Source organism: Aedes albopictus, chromosome 2 (assembly GCF_035046485.1).
Source record: "Aedes albopictus strain Foshan chromosome 2, AalbF5, whole genome shotgun sequence".
Taxonomy (NCBI): domain Eukaryota; kingdom Metazoa; phylum Arthropoda; class Insecta; order Diptera; family Culicidae; genus Aedes; species Aedes albopictus.
In genome coordinates this window covers 4,352,773-4,371,984 of record NC_085137.1, presented here as the reverse complement: position 1 = coordinate 4,371,984, position 19,212 = coordinate 4,352,773, and the positions used below count along the sequence as shown (strand labels likewise).

At 40.2% G+C, this 19,212-nt stretch overlaps 1 protein-coding gene across 7 annotated transcripts in view; it reads right to left on the bottom strand.

The window, feature by feature from the left end:
• Positions 1 to 578: 578 nt before the first annotated feature.
• The window catches only part of LOC109411712 (embryonic polarity protein dorsal), a 112,167-nt gene continuing 93,533 nt past the window's right edge, over positions 579 to 19,212 (bottom strand). For 4 of the 7 annotated variants that reach the window (XM_062849030.1, XM_029864370.2, XM_019685284.3 and 1 more), the window contains 3 exons: positions 10,998 to 11,417; positions 10,545 to 10,939; positions 8,439 to 10,479 (listed from right to left, as the gene is read on the bottom strand). In XM_062849030.1, coding sequence (XP_062705014.1) covers positions 8,743 to 10,479; positions 10,545 to 10,939; positions 10,998 to 11,397 — 2,532 coding nt within the window. In that variant the 5' untranslated portion in view covers positions 11,398 to 11,417 and the 3' untranslated portion in view covers positions 8,439 to 8,742. Of the gene's footprint in view, positions 1,327 to 7,082; positions 7,137 to 8,438; positions 10,480 to 10,544; positions 10,940 to 10,997; positions 11,418 to 11,541; positions 11,858 to 19,212 lie in introns of those variants that run through there. The other 3 variants (XM_029864371.2, XM_019685288.3, XM_029864369.2) reach the window with 3 other exon arrangements.

Sequence of the window (19,212 nt, the reverse complement as noted above, 5' to 3'; positions counted from 1 at the left end):
GTGCGCCATGTTAGCCCAAATGAACAGTTGGATCACGTTCACGATCATTTAATGTCGATTGACAACTTGTTGACATCTGTCAGTCGTTGCGGTTATCAAATTTCGTTCGCTAAGTGAAACGTAAACATGTTAAAGTTATCGAACGTCTACTGTATAACTTAGTCAATTTTAAACCAATTGATATGAATTTTTGTATAGAGTTAGATTCTGTGCGTATCTAACCAAGTGCCTAAAATTATGTTTTCTAAATGCAGTTGAATACGTGGGACCGCGCATAGCTTACAAACGGTAGGTTTGGATTTGGGTCGTCTTATGTTCATAAGGCATAAAACGCGAAAATATGAGAGTTTTTGAAAATCGAGTTTTCATATATTTTGGACTTGGCCTTGGCTAGGGACATAAAATCGCAAAAAAAAACGCAGTAGGCAGGACAAAGTTTGTCGGGGTCAGCTAGTTAGGTATGAAATGGATTTAGTTATAGCGGCAAGTGCCCCAAGTAGGTACACCTGCTGAAATGGTACAAAACCCTACAGCTAATGATTTCATGGTAATTCGGATATCAAATCAAAGGCCCAAACTTCTATCAAACAAATACATCGTTTAAAACTGTCAAAGACAAAACTTAACAAAGTAATTGTTAATTGGTAAAATCTATGTACAATTTGATCGTCGGTTCTACATCCTAAGGCATCAGAACTCCAGTTGCTCACGGTTTGCTCAGGTTGTTGAGGTTCGTTGATAACCGATCGAAACTATCCGAGAGCGTTTCGGCATCGTGCTGGATCCGGGGATTTTCGTGCTTCATGTCCGACAGGGTGTTGACCATCAGCGATTTCAGCTCGGACGAGTCCATCGTCAGCCACGGGCTGCTGATGTTGATCTCGCCGATACTGCCGGGGTGCTGGAACGACGGAATCGATTGGATCCCGCTGGGCCCAGGCTGCGGCATCGGATCCTGGGTGTCGATGAGATTGAACTGCTGCGGGTTGTTCATGTTGGCGGGTGACGGGAATTGCTGTTGTAGGGGCGGCGGCTGGTGCTGTAGTTGGGATGGTTGCACGGACGCGACTTGGGAAGTTGCTCCGGTCAGAGTGGGGAAGGTGTACTGGGGTTGGAACTGCTGATTGCCTCCCATCAGGTAGTCCGCGTTCATCAAGGATTGTTGGTATGGGCCCGGCGTGGGGGTCACACTAATCCGACCGGGATTGTAGGGGGATGTCTGGCCAACTGGGGTTGTGTTGCCGTAGTGTGGCGATGCATCGATCGGGGATGGAGAGTCATTTGGTTGCCGGTAGGCAATGAAGTTGAAGGGGTGAGTTGGTGAATCTGGAAATGAACAAATGTGGGAAATTATTGAGAATGTTGTTTTTAATCGATATCTCGCTGCAAGATATGTTGATAGAAATCTTTTCTTTTAGAACTTGCTCATTTCTAACGAACTTTGGAAGTTCTATCATATTTTGCAGTATACTGTATACAGATTTGCTGGTAATTGGTGTTACAACCAAAAGGAGTAAAAAAAGACCCAGATATCATAGCGGCGGTTTCAAAGGCACGTTATCCTCTATTTGGGGAATTTGTGCCATCATCGTATTAGCTTCTTCGACATCGCAAACAACCTTGTGCGAAAGAGTCACAGTGGACTTTTTAGATTGGTTCACATGAAATTTATTCTGAAGCAAAATAGAACAAATCCCATCTACTTCTGGAGCTTCAAAAGGAGCAAAGCAATTTTGGGCCCATTCAATCGAAGTAACGATGAAAAAAGCACAGTAGGCGCTACCGCGTGCAGGCGTGTTTTGAGCTGCTTGTCACATTTCTTTCGCGTTCGCTTGTTTTTTCGCGATTCCGCCGACGGTTTGACCGGTGCTACGCCATCCGGATGGTTCTCCCGCGACTGAAAGAGTGTTTGTTTTGTGTTCGTTTTGATGGAAAGTGACTTGGTTTTGAGAAGAAATGACAAAGATTGTGTCCATGATCAGTTCAGCGTTGCTGGAACGGCTGGTAGTGCTACGCTATCCGGAGGTGTTTCAAAGTCTTGTGCGTGATTGCATGCCGCTGCTCGCAGTTCGGGTCTCGCAAACGGTATCAAAGTTCGTAACGAGAGTATCGAAATTTGTCGGCAAATCCGAGTTTTGTCACCGGTAGTTTTTCAATTGTAAAGTATTTTTTCAAGACTGACCGATATGCCACGCCAGCAGTGATTCGCAAGTGGTTTCAGAATCAAACAGTGTAGCCTCATATCCATAATTTTGTGAGGAATGAAGTGACGTTATTGTTCTAATTCTGATAGACCGTGTAGAGCAAATCGCCAATTGCAACTTGCACACATCATCGGAAAAGCATGCAGTGTGCAACAATTGACGAGTTTTTAAGGCGTGCAATAATTGATGGTGGCGAGACGAGGAGTAAGCCTGATTGCGCTGTAAAGACGTTTCCATAGTGATGGCAGCGCTACCGTTGATGTTTTTTTTTTTGGGTAAGATTGCTATGATTTTTATTACAACAAATTGAACTAAATACGTGCCAGTTTTGAAGAATATCTTTGAAGGAGGAAGTGTGTTTGCAATATCATTATCCATTTGATAACGTTAATGTCCACATGCGGGACTTGTTTAAGAGAAAGTGACTTCGGAATGGGCGTGAGCAACCAAACAAGGCATCCTGAAACGGGTCGCTGGATGTCAACAGAGCAATCCTAGCTCCCGGGTTTAAAATGATTTCAACTTTTAGTGTGAAATCCAGTAAAAAGCACATAGACAACTGCGGAGCAGACGTCTTTCTTTCATAATTCCACTGCCACACAATGGGGATTCGTTCACTCAGGAATCCTCCGATTTCGCCAGGTTTTTGTTCATTCGACTAACTCTTTCAAACTGGCAACCTTTTTAACAAAGGTTTTTCCAGCCTGTTCCATCTCTCTCTACATTGTTTTCTGAGCTACGCTTGATCAGCGTTCCACCATGGTCTTCAAAAAGCTTCCACGATGACGGGCGTTGCAGTATCAACAACGGCATCATCTAAAAATCACTTGTAGCGTCAATGGATGGTGAGTATCCGGGAAATCCGGCCGCAATCTAATCAGTGAAAAGATCCCAGTTTGTTGACCTTCCTAAAACGCAAAGTTTTTGAACTAATGACTAATTCTGCTGGGGTAAAGCGTTATGTCTAACACTTGTTCTCTAACAGATACCATGAAGGTTGGGTAACTGCCTATGTGAAGTGGCATGACTTGTTTGAGCATCCGTTGGGGATTGTTCATCATGCTGTTAATAAACCGAACAATAGTCGTTTTCTTCTTGAGATGTTTAACAGACACGTCAATTGTGACACGCATACGCCTCTGGTAGTCCAGAGCAGAGATGCCAGATTATTTTTTCAAAAATCTGTATCAATACAGATTTTTCTGTATCGCCGTATTACTGTATTACCCTCAAAAGCAGACACCGAGAGCCCTAGATTTCAATAGAAACCAACAAAAATGTGCAAATTTGGGCAATTTTTAATTTTTACTAGTTTTATTCCTCTAAAACATGTGTGAAAATATACAAATTTTCATAAATTCTTTAAAGTTTAAGCAGCAATCTATAAAGTTTTTATTTAATTGATTGAAAATAACTTCAAATGTTATGCTTTCTGGAGAAATCTGTATCATATTTTAAAAATCTGTATTTTTCTGTACTCTGTATCTTGTCTGTATAGAAGATCAAAAATCTGTATAATACAGAAAAATCTGTATATCTGGCATCTCTGCTAGGAACCCTCCAGGAATCAATTTTGTTATACCTCCAGGAGTTCCTTCTGAGATTTCTATAAAGGTTCTTTCAGGGAATGGGATTCCTTTTGGAATGTTTTTAGAAGAACTTTTACCGGGATTCCCAGAAGGAAACCCTGAAGACATGTAATCTTAGAAGGAGTTTTTGAAGGAAATCCAGAACGAACATCCGGAGGAATTTATACAAAACTGCTGGAGATATTCCTTAAACAATTTTGGGGAATAGAGGAGGAACACCGGGATGCGATCCCTAAGTAATCCCGGGATTAGTTTCTAAAAGAATTCTGGAATAAGTTCTTGGAGGAATCCCCCAAGAAGTTTTTTCCTGGACGAATTCTTGCAATTTCTGAAAGAATGCCTGGAAGAAACTTCTTAAGCAATTCCGGAAAGAGGCAACAGGAATAAATCCAGGAAAAAATCCTGAGAGGATCCCACAAGGAACTCTTGGAGGCATCTCAAAAGGAACTTCTTGAGAAATCCCAGAAGGAACTCCTTGAGGAATTACAGAAGGAACTCCTTGAGGATTCCTGAAAAAAAAAACCGTGGAAGAATCCCGGAAGGTATTCCTGGAGAAATTTCGGAATCTTCAAAGGAGGACCCAACTAACAATCACCAGCCGTAAACAAGCATGCATGCTGAATTTTTGCTTTATAATAGTAATTATAGCTGAACTAAAATTATGCTGTACACATTACTGTACAAATGCTATTTCAATTGAAAAAGTAGCGAATGTTCAATTTTTCGTATTAGTATTAACAATGATAAGTAAAAACACTTTTCAAGCGTTCAATAAGATTCTTATTCGACTCGCAGTAATTCCTTTACAACATAGTTTAACAAGACTTATTTTTGCTTCTTGTTATGTTCATGTAATAATTAGCACATGTATCTGTATAATGTGTTTTTCACAAGTCAAATAAGCGCTTTCGTTTCATCATTTTTTTTTTCCTCCCCTGTGGGGGAAATTAAGCCACTGCGTCCAATAGGCTGAACTTTTGTGGCATGAATTTCATTTCATCATACTTCGACTCAGAGTACATGATGAAAAACACGTGGTTTTTACTGAACAACAGTTGAATTAATCTGTTGTTCAGTCGTTAACCATAATGTTGTGCTAATTCACCAGTGCTGAATAGAAGTCGATGTCTGATCATTATTATACCACGGGAAGTTTATGTTTTGATTTGAGCGCTGCAATTCAACATCTCTAGGATGGCGCAGATAGGAAGGCATGCGGCTGGCAATCAACGATTCGAACTCTAGTTCGAATCTGGATTTAGGTAAATTTATGTGTAGTTATTATTTCACAATATTGGATCACATCATTAAGTTCCAATCATAAACTCTCGTGGAAATTGAAAAATTTAACATTTTTTTCATTTTTAATCATTTTTGCTAAAGCTGAATAACAGCTTTACTATATAGATGTAAAACGATTTAACAACAAACAGTTCAGATGGTACACAACACTATGCTTTATAGTTTCTCCAAATTTGTATGAACAAAGCCCGAACAAAGGTTGTGTCTGAAAATTATCCAAATGTTATTCAGCATCATGCTGAATCAATTCGTCGTAGAGGTGCTTGTAAAATGAGTGATTGTTAGTTGGGGAGTCTCTGAAGAAACTTCTTGAAAAATCCCAGAAGACTCTTGAACAAATCTAAAAGGAAAGAGTGAACTCCGAAAGAAATCACGATTGAAATTCCCAGAAGGATGAATATTTGAAGGAATTCTTGGATAAATCACAGAGGCAACTTCTGGTCCATCTTGGAAAATTTTGGAAGAATCCCAGAAGGAACTCCAGGAGGTATTGGTAAAGCAGCACTGAGGGAACCCTCGAAGGAGCTTCTGGAGGAATCTAAGACATACTCTTGAAAAATCCTTGAAAATCACGGAGGAACTTTTGAAGCATTACCTGAAGGAACTGCCTGAGTAAGAATTCCTCAAAAAGTAAATCCTATGGAAATTCTTGACAAATCCAAAAAGAAACTTTTTGTGGATTCCCAAATTTAATTCCTGGAGGGACACCAGAAGAAACTGCTGGAGTAATTTCATCTAATTTCTTCTAAGATTCAGAAATCTTAGAAAGAACTCTTAGATCAATCTCTGAAGGCACTCCTGGAGGAGTTCCAGAAGGAGCTTCTGAATGAATCTTAGATAGAAATCTAGGAGTAATCTGAGAAGAAATTTCTGTACGAAAATCAGAAGGAATTCAGAAGGAACTTCTGAAGGAATGCCTGAAGCAATTCTTGGAGGGTTATCACTCTGCAGCAGGCGAATTCGCTGGTATTTTTTTTTACTTACTGAAGTTCACCCAGTAGCCCATAACTGTATATATGTAAAATTAAAAGAAATAAAAAAAAATAAACGATATTTTTAAAGTGTTTGAGACACGTGGTCATTCCATACGTATATGAGCACACAACTTGAAATTATCAAATAAAAAATGCAGCTCAAAAATGACTTGGTGAACATTTTTGATTTTTTGATATTCGGTCAATTGATTCAAAAGATAAGACGGTTCGAAAATTAAAAAAAAAATAGAAATAAAGGAGCTAGAAGCAAAGGGGTGTAAGTGACAAAAACCCACTTTCGAGTAAATGGGGTTTAAAGTATTTTTTTACTAATTTTTCATCCCATCTCCGTATTTGTGAAGTAAATTAAAAATATAAACTACCAGTGTTAACTGTTCGCCAAATAGCGAAAATAGGTCAACATTAGGATCCCATCTAACAATAACTCATTTAACAAGCACCTTCATGACGAATTAATTCAGCATGATGCTGAATAACATTTAGATAATTTCCAGGTACAACCTTTGTTCGGGTTTTGTTCACTCAAATTTGAAGAAAGTATAAAGCATAGTTTTGTGTACCATCTGAACTGTTTGTTGTTAAAAGCGTTTTAGAAATATATAGTAAAGCTGTTATTCAGCTTTAGCAAAAATGATTAAAAATAAATAAAATTCAAAAAATTTCAATTTCTACGAAAGTTTTTGATTGGCACTTATGCTGTGAACAACTATTTTGAAACTAGCTGTCCAGCAACTCTGGTCCAGAGACGAAGGTAGCGTCATTTGCATTATTGACAAGCACACATGCTCGAGGCATGACACGCGAGTATGCAGTTTCATTTTGTAGCAAAAACTGGGTGCACAGCTAGTAATTCAGCAATAACGGAATTTTTAATCAGTTTTCCATACACTTTAAGACTGTAAATAATGTCTACCTCCATCTCTTTTCGTTCGAAACACTAGTTACCGATCAAACTGTAGATTATAAGCGCCATTTTCAGGTACAACACTTACCTCGTGGCTCTGTTTTGATAGCTTCGCCTTGGATGTTTCCGTAGTAAGGGTGGCCTGTGGAGTTGAAAGAACTACATGAATTTTTTGTTTTATTTCCGCTTGAACATGCAATCGAATGAACTGTTTAGTAAGGAAGCCAACATGCAAGAGAAAAATGAATTAAAAACAGAATGAGATGATATGAAAGTAACCAATTGACGGTATGGCTGAATGACAGATGACAGACAGAAGAGGCTAGAAAAACAGAAACATTTCATACAAAAACCATGCTAGGAAAACTAACAAGAAAACTCACAAAACAAGAGTGGCTACCAGGCCATGATATGACTTACATTCGCTACAATGAATCGAACCATCACCAACTAGAGATTGGACCTAGCAAAACCTAAAACCGTAATTAGCTTCGTTTTGACAGAAAGAGAAAAGTCTTAGATGCTTGTGTGTATAATCAATGGTATATTTTATTCCACGTTTTATTGCACCAAAAGAAGCCTGTCTTCCTTCTCGTTACAAAAATCGCGACCGTTCAAAAATAGTTGGATCGTGTCAACAGGCGTTTATTATCTACTAACAATTCTCTTTTTAATATATTCATTTATTTGCGCTACCTTCAACATACAAACATTACAAGTAAAAATAACCTTAACTGTACTAATCATTCAAATAGAAAACACATTGATCGTACGTCTGAAACTACTCTCCGACCGTCGTTTAAAAAGAAAACTATTTGCTGTTTCAAAACTGTCCTTCAGACCTCAAATGTTGATTGAATTTGAGCGCAAGTTTGTGACTAGCTACCGTTGTTACCATTTCTTTTTGACTAGCTTCGCTTGATTGTATTCTTATCGATCTACCATACACTTTACAAGTAAGTTTTATCCAATATTCCAATCGGGTTGCTGTTTGTGTTTGTTAAATCGCTTCAAATGCCTTCGGTTATCGTTTATAATACCAATTGTTTAGTTCTTATTTTTAACAAAGTATTTTTTTTTCTAGCTGTAAGTATCCAATGAACAAATTTTCCCAAATGTATCCCAAATGGCTTGAGTTTAGGTTACGTTTTTGCGTTCGATTTTTTTTTTATCCCAATAAAATACCAACCAACACCAAAAAGTGAGTTAAGAGTACCTATGCGCCGGGCAGGCCATCAAAGTAGGCCACACCGAATATTACAAAGTGGGCGGCGCGCAGACAAACAACCATCAGATGATCATAGATGGCCGCGGGGTTGCGATAGATAACAAAAGGACAGGACCCACCAACCCATAACGGATACAGAGAGAGAGATAGAGACAGTGAGTGTAGGTGAGTGACGGATGAGTGACACTGAAAGAATGGAAGATTTTTTGGCTTTACAAATTAGAATGGCGGTTCGAGGGATGCGTGTTAATGTGTAGAGCGATGCGCATAGCGACGAGATGAGGAGGGTGAGATCAAGGGAAGAGGCAGGAGGACACTTACGGGCTGCTTCTGGCATATGTTCTGGGGTGTCCCCCCAGTGGTTAGGCTTGCGTTTCTTTCGTTTGGCTACAAACACATGGAAATAAGTACAGTATGTCAATAAAAAGGATGATTTTGAGTGTGGTGTGCGGTTAAAATTCGTCTTAGAAAAATGATGTGGGTAAAATTAGAGATGCGAAACGATTTCGGTGTGTTTTGCTTAGACATCGGCGCTGTAAGCAGTACTATTAGGGCGAAGGTATGGAAGGGGACCGGGTTCTACCGGGGCGTAGTAGGCGGAGGTTTCGTCAAACTCGCTCAGCGCAGCATTGGGCGCTATCGAGGTGTAGAGGGCGAAGTGTTCGGCTTCGGTGAGGTCCACGCTGGGATCTAGTTTGATGCCGTAATCTCCTTCGACTAGATTTTTTATACTGCGAGCATCGGCAATGGCCACAAGTTCCATATTGCCGTCCTGGATCGGAACGTCCAGCTGTAGGGCACTGACGGCTCTTCGGTCCAAGGGAGGAAGCGAAGCCGTGCTGGCCCGATCGTAAGAATCATTTCCCGGAAGAGACAGATGAGTGCCACTGCCAGTGCGGGTCGGAAGGTTAATGGTTGGTCCATCTCCCTTCAGAGGGATGTAGATCACATCGGGATTGGACTCGGTAGTAGGCCGTTTGTGGGAGACACTGCTAACACTGCGAGCAACCGGCTTGCCTTGTTTTCGTTTATCGCCTCCTTTCTCTGCGGCCGAAGTCTTACTGCGAACGGAATCTCGAGTGGAATCATTCGAATCGAAGTTGGCCAAGCTGGGTTCCTTGGATGCTCCAGGGGTGCTCTTTTGTGTTAGAGTAGTTGTACTAGCGGAAAGATCGGACTTGCTCTTTTTGCGAGAGAAGAGTTTTGAAAAGAAGCCGGACTTTTTGGTTTTGGGCAATGTTCCGTAGTCGTTTTTAGTTGGAGAGGCCGGCGGAGTGGGAGGAAGTTTCTTATTAGGAGGACTGTCGGGAGATTTCATGATAATAATCTGATCAGACTGAGGACGTGGGGTTAAACTACGCATGGAACCTTTCCGAATTATACTGTGAAGAATTGCTTCGTCGCCGGTATCGAGGTTGGCATTTTCTTTGTTCTGGGAATTGGGTTTAGCACGTTTGGGAGGTAGAGGAGGAAGCTTTTCGTCTTCTTTGCTTTCACGTTTCAATGAGCCAATTTCAATGGAGGGTGGACAAATAAGCATGGGTTCAACGGCATCGTAGACTCCGGGTTCTAGCTCTAGCTGAAAATGAGGTCTTGGAGGAACCGGAGGCCCTAAAGAAAGAGGAACTGGATTTTTGAAGGCACGTTGCAGACTAGTGTAAGTAGCGGCGTCATCGAAGACATCGTCCATATCCATCTTTTCTCCGGTTCCGTCCAAACCCGTAGGAATGGTCTTTTCCAGAAGTTTCAACTCGTTTTCAATGATCATATTCTCGCGACGAAGCTGATGATCAGTGTAGATCTCGTCGAGCTCGGCAACCTGTTCCAGCAGTTCGTTCAGAGTCTTATCTTCGTCCTCTTTGGGAACTTGCTGTTCAACGGAATCATTGGAGGAGAGCAACTGATTGTCATCACTGGAAACCGGGCTATTGTTGTTGATATCGTCGAATTCGTTTCGCTCGATCCATTCGGTCGTTTTCTGATCGCTCGGAATTTGCTCCGTCACGATCGGTTTGCTCTCGGCGACTGGAGTATCTAACACAATAACTTCGTCGGATTCCTGTACCGGGGGGTTTCCTAACTGAACTTCACCATCCAAGAGGATCTTTTTGAAGATTTCATTTTCCGGAGAAGCATTTTTCAGTATGTCACGCTTCAGTGACCAGAATCTACGCCTACCTGAGTCTAGCGGCGTCAACTCGAATGGCAGCGGCTCACTGGTAGCACCGTCCGATGGCCTCTTCAGTTGTATGTTCACCTGGGTATGGACAAAATGAAGATTAGCTGATATGTCGAAACCCTAGGAAACGCAATTAGACTTACCATCACATGATGTTCAACGTCCAGTGTCCGATAGCGGGGCGTCCGGAAGCAGATCGCCACCTGTTTGTGTACGTTGGTGTGCTGAAATTCGCCGTACTCTTCCCAAACGATGTTGCCGTGCTGTTCCTCGTAGAAGCGCACCGCGATGTCCTCCTTGGCGACCTTCTCGCACAGCAGGATAATCTCCCGACCGCCGGCTACCGGAGCCGTAACGTCACTTAACTTACAGATCACCAGATCGGACATGGCTTTCTTATCGTAGATCACATCGGACACGACCGGCTGCAGCGGTTCCGTAAACCGGCCGCGCTGTTGACCCTCCAGGAACACCTGGAAGCACAGACGGATGGCATTGAGATCGATGGTGGCGGGTTGCTTGGCGTGACCGTATCCAGCTGAAAGAAAGACGATCATTAAGAGACCTGACAGTGACCTCCGCTTCCAGCAACTAACTTTTGAACGGATCCACCCGGATTTCCTCGCGCAATCGGAGCGCTTCTTCGATGTCCTTCTTCTTGACGCACTGGATGCCCAGGTTGCTGAAGGTGTAGCTCATGGTGCTGCTGTTGATCTCGACCGTGCAGACGCCCTTCTTGCAGCCCTCCTTGCCGACCAGGTTGTGCGGATGGGGCCGATAGGGCGGATCTTTGGTCACGCAGGACACTACGACCACGGCGCGGCCTTTGTAGCCGCGGATTTCGATGCCCGGGAAGGTCTTCTGCTCGGGGGTGCTGTGGACGCCGGGAATCGACCCGGCGGAACGGCCTTCGCACTCATACCGGAACCGCAGCGCCTTCGACTGGGGCTGCTCGGTGATGACGACGTGCTTCGGCTGTGGCGCTGTTGGTGGCATCTCTTTGTCGATTATACCAACTAGAAAAGGCGTGAAGAAAGGTTTTTGAGGTTAGTTCTGGTATTGAGCTGAGTACATGGTACGAAGCCGTGCAGAGCAAACAAACGTGGGGCGTGAAAACGGCGAAACCGCAACTAGAGTTACCTTTCCAACTGGGATCGGGGTTTGGTGGAGGTTCATCAAGAGGCTTGGTAACATGCACAACGGGGATTACCGAGGTGGGAGTCAGTGGAGGACTACCGTTGGAGGCCATATGATTTACAACCTGGTTGTACATCGCGGCCAGCGGCCACCGTTTGAGCGAGTCAAATTTGTGAAATAGGTTCTCGTGGTCGTAGTCCGATGAAGACGTGGAAGACGAGGACGAAGCTGATGAATTGTATTTGTAGAGTTGGGTGACGGCCGTAGGCGCAAATGGCGCGAAAGGTTTCGTTGGAAAGGACATTTCTTAGTGAGTTCTGTAGCAGATTGGTATTGATTGTTGGATGATCACTAGAGAGCTTTTTCAACCTATGTTAGCGTCCAAAACAACTGTGCAAAATTTGGGAGCGATTGGTTGCGTCCCCGTATTCCGCATTGCGATTGAAATTTGTATGGAAGTTAGTATGGGAAAACGTACTTTTTTGCAATTTACTCATAAACTGAATTTTTTTGTCTAATACCATGTAAACTGATGACGTTAAGGACATACGTCTTAAAATCCCGCTTCAACAGTGCATCAGAACTTCAGACGCACAAATCTCAAGAAGCAAGCTTCAAACAACAGTAAATTTTATTATTCTGTTCTTGCTCACTTGTAATAAGCTTAAAATAAGAAGATCAGGTGCACTGGTTTTGTTTACGAAGAGATTTGTGCGCTCAAAATCGTGAGTTGGTGCCAAAGTCGGCCATTGTGGCGGCCATTTTGGGATTCTAACAAGTCTGTCCTTAAAGTATAGCCTAGGATATGCCGAAAAACTTTGCCGACGACCGCAAAGTGATCCGATGCTTGTGAAAAAAGTTATTTGCCTGGTAACTTAGGCCTAAAATTGAGATTTTATTATTGATGTTATTCCTTTACATGTTAAATGTTAAGCACCACTGGGCAAGCTGTATATAGTTGTTATAGCTTTTTTCACAAGTGTCGGATCGCTTTGCGGTCTTCGGCAAAGTTTTTCGGCATATCCTAGGCTATACTTTAACGTCATTCGTTAGATCGTTTTAGACGAAAAATTTCAATTTATGAGAAAAATGCAAAAAAGCACGTTTTCCCATACAAATTTCAATCAAAAAGCGAAATACGGGGAAGCAACCAATCGCTCCCAAATTTTGCACAGTTGCTTTGGACGCTAAAATGAATCGAAAAAGCTTTGTTCCGAAAAATCGACTTTGTTGACCCAGTCTAACACTGTCTTATGAGTATTTTGAAAACTCAAGTAAATTTCTCGACAGCTCGAAGTACTTTGGCTGTATATGTAAGCCTATTAAATGGGAATTGGCTGACACGCGATATAAGAACAGTGCTCATGCTTACAGCTAGAACTTCCATAACCCGGAGCAACCCACTCAGACGTCATTCAACCAATTGAGCTCATTTGTGGAGGGAGATTAACTTGTATTAGGTTTTAATCACAAACGGAAAATCACAGCCGAAAAATTACGGTGAGCGTGAAGTAGGTGTAGGTGACACCTAGTTATAGAAACTTCTACTGTAAGTATACTACTGACACTGTAGGACTGTAGATTGGTTGATTGGAGAAAGTTCAGATTTCTTGAAATAATTGAAATTAATCTTAAGCTTGTAGAAGAATTTCTGTCGAAATTCTGAAAATTTACCTCACGTTCTTGGCAAAATAATAGAAATTTCCTCAGGAATTTTACCTTTACCAAGTTTTGTAGAACTTGCAAGAAGTACTGCTAGAGCAGGGGGTTTCAGGCCTTTTGTCTCGCGGTGCTCTTTTTAGAGACAAACTACCACACGGTGCACCTGATAAAAAAAAAAAAAAAAAAAAAAACTTAAAGTTTGCCAGAAATGTAAATGCATTTTCTAAAATGCGAGTTTGATATTCTTCGCAAGTCGAAATGATGTTGATGCTGACTTGTAATCCCAAGATTTTTTTGGAATAAATTATCATCGAAGTTATGATCTGGTTCTGGTTAAAATAGTGACTGGTTAATATCCAAATTTCATAGGATTCCTGGCGAGATCCTTGACAAGCCCTGTGTTGATCCCTAGGTAACTGGTATGTTTTTTAATAATCTTTTTCAAAGATATCTAAAGAGGTTCGCAGAAAAATTCGTTTAAATTAGTTCTGTTTTAGTAATATTTTAATTATAATCGGAGCGAAGTTCCTAGAAAAGAACATAACAATCTTCTTAAATCGTGGTAAATTACTTTAAAGGCAATTAAAAGATTCCTGCTCAAATTCTCAGAAATACTAGCCAAAATTTGGAATTCATAGTAAAGTTCTAGAATATGCGTTCCACCATAACTTGTAAGAATTTTGGTATCGAGGATACCCTTGATGGATTTATTAAAATTGTTTCATATCTTACGAGCCCCTTGGCATTCTTAGGAAATTCATTATGTATTCATTATACCACATTGTTGGTTGATATATTAATACAATATTTTTCATCAATCTTGCAGCCTGTTCAGAACTGTCGTGGCAAGGCTTGGCAAGGCTTTGCGGTGCACCAAGTGCAACGCGATGCTCGATCTGAAATCCCCTATGCTGTTTCTTACCCAATTTCTAAAAGTTTTGGCGGAACTCTGAAAGCAACATCTTATTTTGGAGAATGTTCGCACTGAATTCCTTGTACAAGTGCATTCTAGAATTTTATGGATTAACTTCAGAAAAATTTTGAAGTGTACCTTTACAATCTGTCTTAAACGTATATTAGATTCAAGAAATTTGTTCAAAAACGTTGACAGAAACAAATAGCAAATTCCATTGAGGTTTTTTTTATAAATTTTCATAAAACTCTGGATCAATTGAAATTTTAAATATTTTCGTAAATGTCTTGAACATTACAAAAAGACATTACAAGACATAGACATTAGAAAAGCTATCAACATTAAGTTCAATTTGAAATATGTCTTGGACAAATGAAACCCCGGAAATTTCCAAAAATGACACTTCATAGCTCTACGGGTAACATGGAAATTCCTTCCAGATTTTTTTTGTGAATTTTCCAATTTAAGTGTTATAGGGAAGTGGAACCATCTCGGCAGGGGTCTGGCACTTTTCTGCAATAACTCAGTTCTGCTGTTCTATTTTCGTCAAAAAAGTACCGAACAGGCAATTCGGGTGCAGCAAGAAAATCTTTGGAAAATTTCATCAGTTGTCTCTTGTAAAGTTCTCAGAGGTTATTGTAGCAGTTCATTCAGAAATTTTGTGTTTTTTTTTTGTTAGAATTGAGAGGTTGTGTATTTTTTTACTCCAATTTATTTTTCGTCATCTTGACGGATATTTCAAACAGGACAAAGCCATTTTTCCAACTTCTTCAGTTATTCAAAGCCTGAACACTTCCTCTCTTATTAATCACGTGCTTTCTCAGCCAATGGCAATTTTGCTGAACGAAGCAAGTATGAACATTCTCTATTCCCAGAGAAATTAACGAAATATACATTACAAAATGTTTCTTAGTCGACCAGGGTTCGATCCTCAACACCCTCAGCTTAGTCTTGGAGGATACCGCTTGTTGTTGGAGTGATAACCACTTATTTTCCAGATTCATCAAAGGGTTGAATGACTCACTGAGTATTTACAGGCAGTACCGTAGTACTTACAGGTAAACTTGCAATACACTACCAATGATTACTTCACAGCACCCCACTCAAATGCGTCCTGATAATTTCAAGAATTTTTCTAAAAGTTTTGTACTACATTCTTCAAAAAAAAAAAAAAAAAGAAAACGGGGGTAGGATCTTTTTATACAGATTGTTCATCAGAGATACCCTCAGATTTATCTTAGGAGCTTCTCTAAGAAATTTTTCAGCATTCCAGTATCATTTGGTCTATTTATCCTATTTGGTGGGATTTGATTGATATCCCCTTAGAAAATCCAATCGATTTCTGAAGTGATTTCGTTGAATTTATAGAAAAAAAAAGAAAACGTAGAAATATACTTCAAATGCTCTGAAAGATGTCATGTACTTGCAAAAATCCTGAAAAAGCTTTGAAATTAGAGTTTCTTAAAAAAATATTTGGAATATTTTTGTATTGAATCTTCCAGAAAAACAACATGGTTAGTTTCGTAGTGCATTTTCCATCAGAAGATATTTTCCGAATTTGGAAATTTCTCAGCAGAAATTCTTGAAATTTTCTTTTCTTCGTGTAAGAAACACCGGATGAATACCTTGAATGAGTTTGTTTGGACTAGTCTTGTCTTAATTGAACGTCTCTTAAAAAATATGGATGAATTGCCTGAGCGATGTGCAAAAAATAATCTTAAAAATGTTCCAGCATAAATTGCTTAGCCCTCTTATACTCAAATTTTTGATTTTGATCTTAATATCAGTTTCGTCATTTAAAATCGATTTGAACATGTTTTTGAAGGTGATTCTTTTTAATTCTCGTTTTAGTGAATTTTGGTTTATGATTTTTTCTTTTTTTTTGTACATCCCTACACTTTTATATTTTTCCTGAAAGCCTACTCAGGAAACCGATTTTTTAAGACGAGAGTGTTTTGGGATTTTTTGTTTATTTTGGAGACACATATTTTTTTCTTTTTTCATTGACTATCTTATTTTCCGTGTAAATTTTAGGAAAATAATTTTAGAGTGTATGCAACTCCTCTAGACACTTTTACAATGGTAGAATGAATGGGGGAAAATTTAAAATTTGTTAATTGTAGCGATTCAATACAAAATAAACAATCACATCTGAAAGGTGATCAAAACTTCAATTGTTCAATGGTTTAAAAAAATATTAATAAGCTTTAAATCAAAATAATTTTGATGTATACAAAACAATCCTTAACATCAGTCAAAAATATAAAAGTTATGATTGCCCAGGAAAGAAAAAAATATAAAAATGCTCAAAGGCGGTTTTGGGTATTAGAGGGTTAAACTATTTTGCCTATTTATCCTATCCGACTGGGTTTGATAGATATTCTCCTAAGAAAGTCAAGTGGATTTCTAAAGGTATTTGGTAATTCCTTGAAAATAGAAGCTGTAGGAATATTTTTTGAAAATACACTGGAAGGAGCTACTTGCAAATATCCTGAAGTAAATTTTAAAGCACGAATTTTTGAAGAAAACTTTTTTAAGATATTTGTAGTGATTCTTTAAGAGATATGAATTATTGCTTTCGTAGTGCTTGTTCTATCAGAAGTCTCCCATTAGGATTTCCTTTTTCCGGAATGGAAAAATTGTCAACAGAAATGCTTCTAATTTTGCATAGGATCTCCTACCAGATAGACCTGTGCGCCGCCGCGCCACGCCGCCGCCGCTGGTACTTTTTGCCCCACGCCGACGCCGACCGCGGTATCGGCGGCGCGCCATACGCCGATGTTTGTCACGCCGCCGGTTTTCATTTTTCACGCCGGTGATCAGTGCACGAACAAAATTTTGTTTAAATAAAGTTGAGATAAAATACTAATTTTCTTTCAAGGATTCCTCTAAAATTCCAATCAAAGAATTCTTCAGAAGTTCCTTTAGAGATCTCTTCAGCAGTTTCTTCAAAGATGTCTCCAGTAGTTCCTTCAGAGATTCAGGGATGCCTCTAGGAGTTTCAACATGCCTTTTTTTTTTTTTCAGAAGACCTCTCAGGGAGATCTCGACAAAAGTAACCTTCAAATTTTGTTTCAGGAGGATTCAAGGATGCCTCCTAGAAATACATCCGAGATTCATCCAGAAGATTCATCAGGTGTTCCCATAGGTGGTCGTTCAGAGATAAGTTAGAGAGTTTCTCCACGGATTTTTTTCTGAAATTCCTTCAGAAATTCATTCAGGAGTTCCTTCAGGAAATAGTCCAGGAGTTTCTTCAGATAGTCCTACAGATGTTCCTTACAAGGAATAATCCAGAAGTTCCTTCGGTAACCTCTTCAGGAGTTCCTTCAGGAGTTCATTAGGAATTCCTTCAGAGGTTCTCTGAGCTATTTCAACAGGAGTTCGCTTGGGTATTCTTTCAGAAGTCCCTTCAGAGATTCCTTCAGGAGGATTCATAGATGCCTCCTGCAGGGATTTCATCTGAAGTTCATTTGACTTTGTAATGGCTTTTCCAGTCTTGACAAATTTCAAATTCAGCTATTTAATCTTGTCTGACGTTTCGGTTACATTTGGTATCTTCCTCAGGGACTCAATTCTTGCCGATTTTTCATTCATTGTTGTTCTGTCGAACAGATTGAGTTTTCTCTCACAGCAGTTAACGATTTTTGGATTCGAATGCGATAGAATTTAACTTTGAAATGGCTTTTCTAGTCTTGACAAAATTTGAATACAGCTATTTTATAACGTTCTTTTAGAAATTCATACAGGAGTTCTTACAGAAATAAGTCCAAGAGTTCCTTCATAGATTCCTCTAGGAGTTACCGGGATTCATGCAGATGTTTCTTCAGAGGTTCCTCCTGAATTTCTTCAGGGATTCCTTCAGAAGTTCAGAAATTTCTCCAGGAGTTCCTTCCGAGAGATCCAGGAGTTCCTTCTGAGGAGGATCTAAGGATTCCACTAGAAGTTTGTTCATGGATTCCTACAGAAATCCATTAAAAAATTAGTATAAGCGTTCCTTTTAAGAATTCTCCATTCTATCCAAAGGGTTTTCTTGGAGAAGTTCATTTAGGGATTCATCCATGAGTTCTTCAAGGTATCGCTCTTGGGGTTCTTTCTGAGATTTTCCAGGTGGACTCACGGATGCTCCAGGAGTAAAATCAGAGATTTCCTACAAGAGTTCTTTCAGGGAATCTTGTTAAAGTTCCTTCGGAAATTTCCTTAGGAACATAATCAGGCGTATCTCCAGGATATTATTGTGGGATCTCTTATGAAGATTCTACAAGAATTCCTCAAGCATTTGCTTCTGGAATTCCTCCAGGAATTCTTTTGGGGACTCCTCCTGACAATCTGTCGGAGATTCCTCCTGGAAATCTTGCAGGGATCCCTCTACCCAGAAAGATTCCCTCGGGAGATTCCGCTGAAAATTCTTCAAGAATTCCACCTGGAAATCGTTCGGAGATTGTTACCGGAATTCTTTCGGGGATTCCCCCTGGCATTCCTGCAGCGATTTCTCCTGTGATTTCTTTGAGGATTCCTCTTGGACTTCCTTCAGAGGTTCCTCATGGGATTCCTTCGAGCATTCCTCCTGGAATTTATTAGGAGATTCTTCAAAGAAATCATACGGAAATTTCTCCTGGAATTATTTCGAGGATTCCTCTTGGAATTCCTACGGGGATTCTTCCTAGATTTCCTTCAGGGTTTCCTCCTCGACTTCCTTGAAGAATTCCTCTTGAATATTTTTCAAGGATTCCTCCTGATATTCCGTCGTGGATTCTTCCTGGACTTCCTTTGGGGATTCCTCCTGGACTTCCTTTGGGGATTCCTCCTGGAATTCCTTCGGGAATTCCTTCGAAGATACAACTTAAACTTCCTTCTTGGAATTCTTCCGGGGATTCCTCGTACAATTTCTTCGGGGGTCTCTGCTAGAGTTCCTTCAGGAAATCTTCCTGAAATTCCTTTGGAGATCTTTTCTGGAATTCCGTCGAGGATTCGTCCTAGACTTACTTCATGGATTCCACCAGAAATTCTTTCAGAGATTTCATTTGATACTCGGTCGTGGATTTCTCCTGGATTTTCTTTGATGATTCCTCTCAGAACTCCTTTGGATTTACTCATGGAAA